At 43.4% G+C, this 12,321-nt stretch overlaps 1 protein-coding gene across 1 annotated transcript in view; it reads left to right on the top strand.

Annotated features, from left to right (window-relative positions):
• GDA (guanine deaminase) overlaps positions 1-12,321 on the top strand; it is a 68,492-nt gene that overhangs the window by 27,753 nt on the left and 28,418 nt on the right. Inside the window, exons 4-6 of the mRNA XM_015406979.1 lie at positions 3,303-3,390; positions 7,503-7,608; positions 11,629-11,656. Of these exons, the coding sequence (XP_015262465.1) occupies positions 3,303-3,390; positions 7,503-7,608; positions 11,629-11,656 (222 nt within the window). The remainder of the gene's footprint in view (positions 1-3,302; positions 3,391-7,502; positions 7,609-11,628; positions 11,657-12,321) is intronic.

The raw sequence follows: 12,321 nt of genomic DNA, 5'->3' as shown, positions 1-12,321 counted from the left end.
TAGGGTTTCCAAGGCAAGAGATATTCAGAGGTGGTTTGCTCTTGTCTGCTTCTGCATAGTGACCCTGGACTTCCTTGGTGGTCTCTCATACAAGTACTAACCCTGTTTAGCTTCCAAAATCTGATAGGATCGGGATAACCTGGGCCATCAAGCTGTTAGTCACCAATATTTTAAGTTATTTTTACTATATCTTTCATACTTTTAAGCTAGAGAGAGAGAAGAGAGAGAAGAGCCTGGATTTATACCCCGCCCTTCACTACCCAAAGGAGTTTCAGAGCATCTTACAATCCCTTTCCCTTCCCTTCCCCACAACAGGTGGGGCTGAGAGAGCTCTCTTGAGAACTGCCTTTGAGAGAACAGCTCTGGAAGAACTTATGACTGACCCAAGGTTACACCAGCAGCTGCATGTGGAGGAGTGGGGAATCAAACCCAGTTCTCCCAGGTTAGAGTCCATGCTCTTAACCACTGCACCAAACTGGCTAAAAAGGGAGATTAGAGCAAAATTGTCATATAATGCAACCTACACTAATTCGTTGAGATAGGGTAGAAAAGAGAGCTAAGTAAAATAAACAAAGTGACAGATGATGTTGTTTTTGGGGAAAAAATACCTTAGGCCCCAATCACATGCAGAAGTTGCAACGGGATACTCACAGATGCCGGGTGGGTTTTACGGGCGCGATCAAACAGGCACATCTGGCAAGTGTCGCACACCCGTTGCCAACCCGTCGTGTCCGGCTGAAGATTCAGAATTAAAGGTACCAGAGAAAGTCCACTATCTAACGCTTGCAACGGGCTGCAGACGGACGTCCTTCGTCTAATTGCTCCAGCGCGCTCCCTTCGCTGCATTGAAGCGCACCAGAAACGTGCGCTGACGAAATGAAACCCCGATTCTCCACCGTCGCATCTGATCGCGTTCAGGCGGGTCAAAGTGCACCGGCACAAAAAGCCACGCCTCCCCTGCGTTATGTGGCCTGTGTGACCAGGGCCCTAGTTATTTTATTTATATGCAAAATTTATATCTTGCCTTTCTTTCCTCATTAGGGCCACTAAGGCGGCTTACAGATTAAAAATATACATAATAAAAATAAAAACACATCTTAAAAACTATTAAAACAGAACAAAATCAATAAAAACCAAAGCTAAAATACATATACAGAAACATAAAAACAACATAGGGCAGGAAGGAGGGATCAGGAAGGGAGGCCAGATGAAACAAAAATGTCTTCACCTGCTGGCAGAAGATGACAACACAAGGGGACAGACGAGTCTCACTGGGGAGAGATTTCCAGAGTTTTGGTGCCATGACTGAGAAGGCCATTTCCCTAATTGCCACCCAGCTGATCTCAGACAGCAGGGGGTACCTGAAGCAGGGCCTCATAAGATGACCACAATGGTCGGGTAGGTTCATAAGGAAGCAGGCTTCAGGTATTTGGTCACAAAGCATATAGGGCTTTTAAGGTCAGGAGACCAGCACCTTGAATTGTGCCCCCAAACAGGTTGGGAGCCAATGTAGATGGGCCAAGACTGGATTGATATGGTCCCTATGACCCACTCCAGTAAACATCCTGGCTGCAACATTCTGTACCAACTGAAGTTTCCAAACACTTTTTAAGGGCAGGCCCATGTAGAGCGCTTTGCATTAATCTAATCTAGATATAGCCAGGACACACACCACAGTGTCCAGGTCTTTTCTGTCCAGGAAAGGCCACAACTGGCTAACCAGTTGAAGCTGGTAAAAGACACTCCTGGACAAAGCTACCACCTGCTTATCCAGCAGTAGGGTTGACAGATGTCTTCCTCCTGCCAGTAGGAGGATTTGGGAGGCATTCCAGGGGTGGGCGGGGATGTCAGTGACGTGCTGATGTCACTTCCAGAAGTGACATCATTGTGTTGGCAACGTTGGGGCGGCACTCTACTTTTTGGGAAAACTCTATGGTAAAAATGGCTACAAACCATAGGGTTTTACCCAAAAAGTAAAGCGTCGCACACAACAGCGCCAATGCGATAATGTCACTTTGGGAAGTGATGTCAGCGCATCACCTACATCACATGGGGACATCTGTTTGGGGGCCGGTTTCCCCCCAACCAGCGAGCTGGAGCCTGCAAACATGGGTGATTCCTCACCCCAACCGGGAACCTTGCAAGTCTATCCAGCAGTACGCCTGAGTATAAGAGCACCACCAAACTACAGACTTGTTCCTTCAAGGGAAGTGCAGCCCCATCCAGAATGGGTAACACTTTAAGTCCTGTGTCAGACCTTCTGCTCACCAGTGAGATGCTAATTAAGAAATGCTTGCTGTTTCTGACAGAAACACTCACCTTTTTAGCCATGGTTCGTCGAAAGTTAGACTTATTTGTTTCTTTCCATTTGTTTCTTTCCTTTTGAAATCTTTGATACTTAAAACCACTCAACTTTGGCTGAGTTGTGTCCACTGTGTGTAAAAGGTTCAGGGTTAATTCACAAACCCAAATCTGACCATGTCCTTCTCCCCTTCAACAACGGTTTATTTAAGAACTTTTTATTTTTCTGGCTCCTTACTCTGGGAAATCAAAGACTATCATATCTAAAAACAAGAAGAAAGGATTGGGGAGTGATTTTTGGAGTGATTCAACAGATGGATTCTGATTCATGCTTGGAGGTTGGGAAATAATTTTTTGTTTGGTAAGATTTGCGGGGGGGGGGTCTTAGATAAAGTGGATTTTGGCCTCTGGTAGAATTTGGCTTACTCCACTGTCTTGAGTGTTTGCATAATCTTCAGTGGAATAGGTTATTAAGAACAAATAACTTTTTCTGGTGAAACTTACAATTCAACTAAAGAAGCAAATTCCTTTTAAAGAATGAAGGAAGCAGCATTAACAAAATCAAGAAATGTTGTGTATTATGTTAGTTTGTTTTAAAACAGAGTAGCTGTAAAAGAGTAAAAGGACATGAAGGAGATATAAACAGACAGTAATTTTATAGAGTTGCAGATGATATAACCAAGGCATCATTGCCCACTTCGTACACACTGATTTCTGTTGGTCCAACTGTGGTCTTTGGTCAAAAATGACTTGAAGATTTTTTTTTAATACTCTATAGAAATCTGCCACATTTGTTTACCAAAGGTTATAGTGCTGATACACTATATAATAATACACTATGTATAGTTATAATACACTATGGAGAACCCTTAGTTAATGATTTCAGTCTTCAAGCCAGTTGATCACTAATTCAAAAGACTCCTATAATAATTGATGAGCAAAGTGATAGCTCACTGCATAATTGTTTCTGCAAATAATTGAACTTTAAATTCTTTTTACAGAGACGAACTCTCAAGAATGGCACAACTACAGCCTGCTATTTTGCAACAATTCACACAGATGCCTCTTTGCTTCTTGCTGATATTATAGGTAAAATAATAAGCTGTTTCTAGAGGGTATTTCAGAAGGCACTGTTCTAAGCTGAAGCCAACTTAGTTATCAGATATTTCATCAATGGAATGATTCATACGGACGGCTTTTGTGTGTGCGACCCTAACTAATGCTGTGCAAATGTAATTGTGAAAAAAGGTCTTTGGACATATTTTGGAGACGTACCATGGTTTGAAATCAAAGGCAAATAATCTCAGTCATTGAAAGGAGTGGGAAGCCTGCTTCTGCAGAAGTTTGTGCAACAAGGTTTTTTTAACTCTCTCTTCCTTACAACCCTCTCAGATTCTTCATGTGTTTCTCCATGTAGTTAATAGCAGATCTGCCTTGCTGGGTAAGACTACCAGTGCAAAACTGTCCTGGCAGTAAGGCCCCTTAAATAGACTTTGGTAGGATTCTGAATGGACCAGTTCAGGATTGTCTTGTATGTCGCTCAGAGTTCACAGTATGTCACAATAGCCAGTGAAGGTTCTCTGGGAAGTTCACAAACAAGATACGATGGAAATATCCATGTTTTTTGTCCATGAATCTGTTGTAACTAATAGTTATTGATACATCTATTGATATGTATTGATATATCTATTCTCAATGAATTATAATGGGTTTGATCTTTCCATCTTCCCCTTTCCTGCAGCAACCCCCTATGTTCCCTAAAATACCGCTTCTGGGGTTAGTAGACCTCAAGAACAGAGTGAACTGCAACATGAGGGTCTGTAAGAGGGAGGAGGGAATTGGCAAAAAAATGCTCTATTTTTCTGGGGGAAGAACCCTGTTAGCAGAAGGATTCAACCCACTAGTAATACTTAGCACTCATATAGCTCCTTTGGGATGTTCATTCATTCATTCATTCACTCATTCATTCATTTACTTATTTAAAATATTTCTAGTGCACCTTTCCTTTTAAACATGAGCTCAAGGCAGTTTACAACGTAAAACACAACAGTGATATATAAGCCAAAGAGCTAAAAAACAGTGATATATAAGCCAAAGAGGTAAAAAACAAAGTAAAACCATATATACCATTAAAATATTACTCACCAAACTCCTCAGAAAGAAAATAAGCTCTTCCAAAGAATCAGGGCTTTCAGTGAAAAAGCCACAAAATGAGCCACCACCATCCCTACTTCCATATGGAGGAGATGGAAAGGAAATCCAGAGATGATAAGTGTAGCCATTGCACAAGTTTGTACAGGAAGAAGCAGCCTTTCAAATATTCAAATCTCAGGTCATAAAGAGTATTAGCGTAATAAATTCTGCAACCAGCCAGCGGTATGGCAGGTAACTATCATTGTCTTCATATTGCAGATGGAGTGCAGAGGCCAAAAGATAGTGACTTGCCCACAACCCTCTAGTGAGTTCACAGCTGAGATGAGATTTGAACTGAAAACATGATTTTATTTAACTATTAGGTTTCTATCACACTGTGTCTTGCATGCTCAGATGATTTTACATAAGCTTTTCAAATAACTTTTGCCCCCAAGGGGTTCACAGTCTTAAGAAATTAAATTGTTTGTGCATCAAAAAAGAGAAATGAAATATAAATAAGACTTGGCAGATATGAAATCTTTTTTAAAAATAGAAGCCAATACAAAACTGGTTTTTTTTAAAAAAAGCCCAAACCTATACCATGCCATAAATAACCAGTCCAGACAACTGTGAAAAGGGGAATGTTTTCTGTAAGGTTGTGAACCCTGAGTTGAGAAATTCCTGGAGATTTTGGGGAATGGAGCATGGGGAGTGGGGTGGGGGTTAGTGAGGAGAGGGACGTCAGCAGGGTATAATTCTATGGAGTCCATCTTCCAAAACAGCCCTTTTGTCCAGGGGAACTAAATTCTGTCATCTGGAGATCAGTCGTAATTCTGGGAAATCTCCAGGTCCCACCAGGAGCTCGGCAGCCCTCATCTTCTCTAATTGCATGCTAAATGGTCATGTGTTGAAGATGTACTGGAAAGGGAACGGAACTCAGTCCCAGGCACAGTGGTGTCTCTGTAGCTCTAGAGGAAGCTAGATCTTCATTTCAGGTCATGGAACACTCCTACTCTGTAGCTGAAGCAGAGTTATTTACACTTGTATTGCTATTGTTAAAATCCATGTGAACTACCTGAGAAATTGTTTGCTCAAATGGCTGACCACATGGGATCCAATTACACTTTTACAATGTCCAAGAAACCTCTGCAGCCCCAACACCAGAAAAGCTATGATGGTTGAGCAGCCTGTTATTATTTTCACATCGTTAATTCTGAATGTCTAGGAAATTAAAGTTAGTGCTCATTCTACAGTTGTCAATTTCCCCCCCATTGAATGGTGGTGGAGGTGCCAAAATCACAGTTCACCTAGGACACCAGGAACCCTGAATCGTTGGGTCTGCAACAAGAACTTTTACTGAAATGTTTTTATTGTGAGTTCCAAGCTGGTGTCAGAATCTAGGGTCAGTCCAAGCCAAATTCCAGGGTCAGAGTAAAACTTCAGTCCAGAGGTCAGTTACCGAGAGAGCAGAGTCCAGTTCAGAGCATTATGCAGGAAGCAAGGTCCAATGTCCAAGGTCATTCATGAGTGCAGGGAGGAAGATTCCAGAGTCAGTCAAGAGCCGGTCCAAGGGTCACAGGAGCAGAGTTCAGAGCTGTGCTCACTGAGTCAAGAGGTTCATGACTTGTTGCTTCCACATCAAGCAGTCTCCCTTTTATAGGCCTTTGCTGGAGGGTCTTTTATAGGCCTCTGCTTTTATAGGCCTCTGCTGGAAGGTCTTACTTACAGCTAGCTGCTTGAGAGTAACCCTGCAGTTATTCATCATCAGCAAGCAGCTGATGTTGGGCTAGGAGACTTGTGCTTTGTCTTGTCTCCTGGAGCTCCATTCTAAGCCTTAGTCTCCGGCACTCAAAGGGTGTGGGTGAAACTGGAGGGCTGGTAATGGCCCCCTGGGTTTCCTCTGTTGAAAGGTGCTGGTGGCTCTGCATCAACTGTTGGCTGTGAACTCTTGACAAGCCTGCAGCTCATCTTTTTGGTTGCCAATTTCTACAAGTTCAGAACTGATTTACTGAGGCTCTTCTTCTCCTGAGGAGTCTTCGCTGTTGCTAAGTCCTGGCTGACCCATGACAGCTAGGAACACCTTTGTTCCTAGGTGTTCAGGAGCACAGTTCAGATTGAGACCTTGTTACTCAGGGAGAGCTGATTAAACCTTCTTTGTATGGTGTTTTCCCAACTTAAAATGACCTCAGGGGATGCTGTTTAGCCCCATTGGAGAAAGGTGCATGTAAAATTGGGAACCAGTATAGATAGAACAAGACTGGAGTAATATGGTCCCTCTGACCCATGTCACTCTACCAACTGCAGTATTCTGTACCAAATGTAGCTTCCAGCCAGTCTTCAAGGGCAGCTCCACTTAGATTGTACTGCAATAATCTAATCTGAATGTTACCAGGGCATACACTACAGTGGCAAGATCTTTCCTACCCAGGAACGTATGCGACTGGCTCACCAGCCAAAGCTGGAGGAAGACTTAAGCTCCCTGTCCCCATGGGCCCAATATATGGGGCCCTGTGTGCCTGGGAACTGAGTTCTGAGCAGGGGACTGGCAGCACACATCTACATGGAAATCCTTGTGGCAGGCCAGTGTAAGATCTAGTTAGGACTGAGTTCCACCCGTGCAGTGTTTTCTAGGGGGATACTTGCATGTAGGTCTGCTAGGTTTCCTGATCTAGCTGGAGAACTCAAGCCCAGCAGCCCCAAACCCACCCACCCCACTCTGTAGGTGGCAGGGAAAAATGGAGGCAAAACTGCCATCACTAAACGATGTCACTTCTGGGTTTATGCCAGAAGCAACATCATCACACTGGGGTGACACTCTGGGAGCATCACCCTGACACAATGATGTTACTTAAAGGTTGTGCTGCTGGAGCAGTAGCAGTTTACATGTCCCTGTCCCACACCATCTCCTGCCCGTTGCCAGTGCTGACAACCCTACTTGTGTGGGTGGCTGCAGATATGAAGCAGGCCTACAAGGGCAAAATTTGTTGGCATGGTGTTAAAAGAAGAGCTTGCCAGCAGTGCAGGTGGAAAACATTCTTCTGAGTTTTGTTCTCTTTCATTCCTCGCAGATAAATTTGGACAAAGGGCATTTGTGGGTAAAGTTTGCATGGATATTAATGAGAGTTGTCCAGATTATAAAGAAACCACCTCAGAATCTATCAAGGAAACCGAAAGGTAAAGATCTAATGTGACTATCCTTCCTGTACACACATGGCATAGGGTTGCCACTGCCAGGGGATGGGGGTGTCAGGATGCCAGATCCTGAAGATTTGGGAATGGAGCCTGGGGAGGACAGGAACCTCAGTGGGATACAATGCCATAGAGCCCACCCTCCAAAGCGTCCATTTTCTCCAGGAGAACTGATCTCTGTAGTCTGAAGATGAGCTGTAATTCTGGGGATCCCCAGGGCCCACCTGGAGCCTGGCATCCTTAACTTGGCAGTATATGTTTCTTAAATGTGCTGAAACAGGAAGTGTAGCATCCAGAACTTAGAACAGAACCTTAATCAAAATGGAAAGACTGAAGGTTTTGTCAGAAAAAGTTTTTATTTGTCAGGAAAAGTCTTAATCTGATTGTGCCATTATGACTATTTTTATAGCCATGTAAAATCCATCTCACCAGTTACCAGTGCAGTAAATTAATGAGGACATATTTCTTCTTGAATATATTTTCAGTTTTTTTAAAAAAAACAAAAACAAGTGGTGTCTGTTTCTGTTTTCTTTATTTTTAAGTGACTGCTTTAGATCAGTAGGTAAAACTAGTTTTCACTATTTAGGACTTATTTCAGACTTCTAGTCCAGTTTTCAAAGAACTCTGCCAAAATAAACCTTTTTTAAATGAATGGCATCCGGCCACAGAAACATTTAATTATATAGTATGTAAAATATTGTGGGTGTTGTGCAGTAAGAGCCATATAATGTCCCTTTAGGGCAATCCTATTTACTGCCTTGCTGCCGATCGCCTCTTTGTTGCCTAGCAGGAGAAAAAAAGGGGGGGGGGATCACCATTGGCATGATAGCATTATGTCACATCATACATCTCCAGGAATTGCTGAAGTTTCCTGTGATTCCTAGACAGGCATTGCATCACTTTTAGGTTTTTCCTGGTAGAGATGTAGTCCCAGCACACTGATGGCTTCCCCTACATCCCCAACCACCCAAATTCCCACTGGCAACTCTATGTCCTGGCCTGCAAGCCATACAATTTGATTAAGGACAAGAATATTGGAACAGGAAGAAAGAGGTAAAAGGGGGAATGAGATTATGTACAACTTTAATTTTTTTATTTTCTTAATCACCTTTCCCACCAAAACGGTGCTCAAGGAGGTATTCAGGTTTACCCCTTCCTATAATACCACATATAAGACTCCCATAACCACTACATTCCAGTTTTCCTAGAACCTATGCCCAGATTTAGGCTACCCCTCGATTTCCATGTCACTTGCAGTTCAGGAGCCTCCACCTTCATTGCCATTTCTCTGCCATTCTTTTAAAAGTTTTCATAGAGGTACGACTGCTGATGGTTACAGAAATAATCACGCAGTACACCTCAGGACAAGATAGTGTAGTTTATTGAATGAAAACAATTGAAGACATATTAATAACTCTTGAGGGAATATAAATTGCTGCTTTTTAATGGGAATGTAAAAGGTGACTGTTACAAAAGTATTGGGTAAAGTTCAGCTATAGGGTCAGTAAAGTGAACACTTGACGCTGGGCTTATCCCAGAATCAGTCACTATGTCCCACACCCTTTCTCTCCTTTGAGTGATAATCTCTTTTTGTCTCTGTTTTAACAATTACCATTCCATTTCCTGTCCTTGTGGTAGGGTTGCCAGATCCAGGTTGGGAAATTGGAGGAGATTTGGGGGGTGGAGCCTAGGGTGGACTGGGACCTCAGTGGTGTAAAATGCCATAGAGTCTACCCTCCAAAACATCCATTTTCTCCAGGGGAACTGATCTCTGTAGTCTGGAGATGAGTTGTAATTCTGGGGGATCTCCAGGTTCCATCTGGAGGCTGGCATCCCTACCTTGTGGGAGTGGATGTGATAAAAGTTCAAGGATAAGCAATATGGGGCATGGAGAATAGCCGTGTAGCTCTTTGCTCCTACTTCCCTTTTAACAAGTTAAACATACAAAGAGCTGTGGGGCCATCTAAAAATACTAGGTTACATTACCGTTCAGTCAGTGACAGTGTCATCGTAAACAGCGTTTCAGCCTTCTAAAATCCATGAGCAGTGACTCAGCTCTGTAAGTCTTAGCACTCATCAACTCATTTATTTATTTCATTAAACTTATAGTCCTCCCTCCCCACATTGTAGACTCAGGGTGGGTAACAACATATATGTATCTGCAATTAATACAGATTTACAGTTTTAAAAACATATTACAGTAGTCAATTTAAAATCCATAAAATTATCAACCTTATTCCACTAAAACATCCATATTAAAACAACAACACGCCTCAATGGCAGATAATGTGGTCCCAGTCTGGCTTCCAGGATCTGCAGTCACTTTGGGGGGGGGGGGGTGCTTAATCAAAAGGTTGCCCACTGCCTCAACCAAAGGCCCAGTGGAAGACCTCCATTTTGCAGGCCCTACGGACCTGTAATAGGTCCTACAGGACCCTGATCTCATATGGTAGCTCATTCCACCAGGCAGGGGCCAGGGCTGAAAAAGCCCTGGCCCTGGTTGAGGCAAGTTGGACATCCCTTGGGCCAGGGACTGCCAGGAGGTGTTGACTGGCAGAACGTAATGTTCTATGGGGCTCATATGGGGAGAGGCAGTCTCAAAGATATGCAGGCCCCTGGACGTATAGGCCTTTAAAGGGAAGAAGAAGAGGAGGAGGAGGAGGAGGAGGAGATTGGATTTATACCACGCCCTTCACTACCCGAAGGAGTCTCAGAGCATAAGGAGTAAGCACCAACAGCTTGAAATGGATTTGGAATTCAATAGGCAGGCAGTGCAGGTCATGCAGCACTGGGCAGATATGTGCCCACACAGGCAATGACATCAGCACCCATGCCAGTGTGTTCTGCAGTAGCTGCAATTTCTGGAGCAGAGTCGAGGGAAACCCCACATAGAGAGAATTACAATAATCTAATCTGGAAGTGACCGTTGCATGGATCACTGAAGCCAGATGGTGGGGGTGAGGAATGGGGTCAGCTGCCTGATCTGCCTCAGAAGAAAAAAGGCAGACCTGGCAGTGGCAGTGAACTGGGCCTCTATAGTCAGTGAAGTCTTCGGGAGCACCCACACACACATCCATGACTAGCACTGAGGATGTCCTGTAATTTGGTAGACATGTGCAAATCTGAAAGATATTGGACTAGTTCTGCAACTAGGCTTGTAGGTAGTGGCTTCTTGAGATTTCTGCATGTACATTGCAGGCACTGGTATACATAGGATCATGTTTTTAGTACCCACATTTAGGGTGGTTTCAGGCTTGCAAAATGCCAGGCTTGAGTGTTGACATGCCTGTACTTAACTGGCTCACCACTGGTAGAGAACTGGTGTGTTTAGCTATATCAGAAGTGTTTTCACACATCTGGTATGTTTGTGACATGCCCATAGTATCAAAGAACTAGTGCCGCTTATCTAGGCTGTACTGTCAGAGGTGTCCTTAAAAGGCTTCTAGGAAATGCTCATTTCTCTACAAACTTTAAAAGTGGCCAAGTGTTCCATTCTAAGTAGAAGGGAGGTTAACAGTATCAAAAGAGGTGTTTTGAAGCAAATGTAAAATTAGATCTAAAATTTCACTAAAATCATCGTTTTGCATAAGTACAGTAAGTGAAGCAATTAATGCAATCTAAAAATAGGACTACCAAAATAGCACACATAGAGTTTTATGATACACAGGCAAAACTGACTTTTTTACTTTTAAAAAGGCTGCCACTGTAATATATAATTATGCCTTCCCTTGATTGTGTATGTTATCTATTTAGTTGTCAGAGGAAGCAGAGTAATAACTACTTGTCTGCTGTTAATTACTATCAGCTTGTGTATTTTTGAGGTCAAAATCCTTAGCTAGTTTATTTATTTGTAGTCTTATTAGCCTCCATGAAAGTGCTTATTTATTGTGCATTCACACTTCTTCTTTTTTGTACATGCACATATATGCAATCCATGTATAAAACACCACAATACGGAAACCAATACTATTTATGTATTTTGATTTCTCTCCCCAATTTTCTCAGGTTTGTTAGAGGAGTCCTGGAGAAGAAAGTAAGTAGAACTGCATTTCTCACCCTTGCTGAACTAATCACACTGCATTATAAATGCATGCTTTTTTTCTGTGGCCCTATTCAGACTTCATGAACAAGTTTTGTTCCTAAAGATCACAAGCCTGGCACGTTAGGGGCTTGCACATTCTTTACCCCTTCTCCTTACATGACATGAGGAAGAGTGAATACTTCCACTAAATTCCAGTTAGCACTAATTAGGGTTGCCATTTCCCCAAAGGGGGTGAGGGTTTCTCCCCAATTTCAGTGCCCTCAGTCCGCCGCCAGCCATCTGGCCAATGGGGGAACCCCGCCCCCGAAGAGCCCCATCCTACCAGATGTACCCAGTGCAATGACATCACCTGGAGGTGACATCATCGTGCTGGGCACATCACATGGGGAACGCTCTAGCATTTAGGCAAAAACCCTAATTCCAGTTAGCACTAATTAGGGTTGCCAAAGGGGGTGGGTTTTCCCCCAATTTCAGTGCCCTCAGTCTGCCGCCGGCCATCTGGCCAACGGGGGAACCCCACCCCCAAAGAGCCCCATCGTACCAGATGTGCCCAGTGCAATGACATCACCTGGAGGCGACATCATCATGCTGTGCACATCACATGGGGAACGCTCTAGCATTTAGGCAAAAACCCTATAGTGACCCAGCATGGACTC

Source organism: Gekko japonicus, unplaced genomic scaffold (assembly GCF_001447785.1).
Source record: "Gekko japonicus isolate JY-2015 unplaced genomic scaffold, Gekko_japonicus_V1.1 scaffold1623, whole genome shotgun sequence".
NCBI classification, from domain to species: Eukaryota; Metazoa; Chordata; class Lepidosauria; order Squamata; family Gekkonidae; genus Gekko; species Gekko japonicus.
Note: the sequence above shows the minus strand (reverse complement) of the source record. Positions and strands in the feature narration are given on the sequence as shown.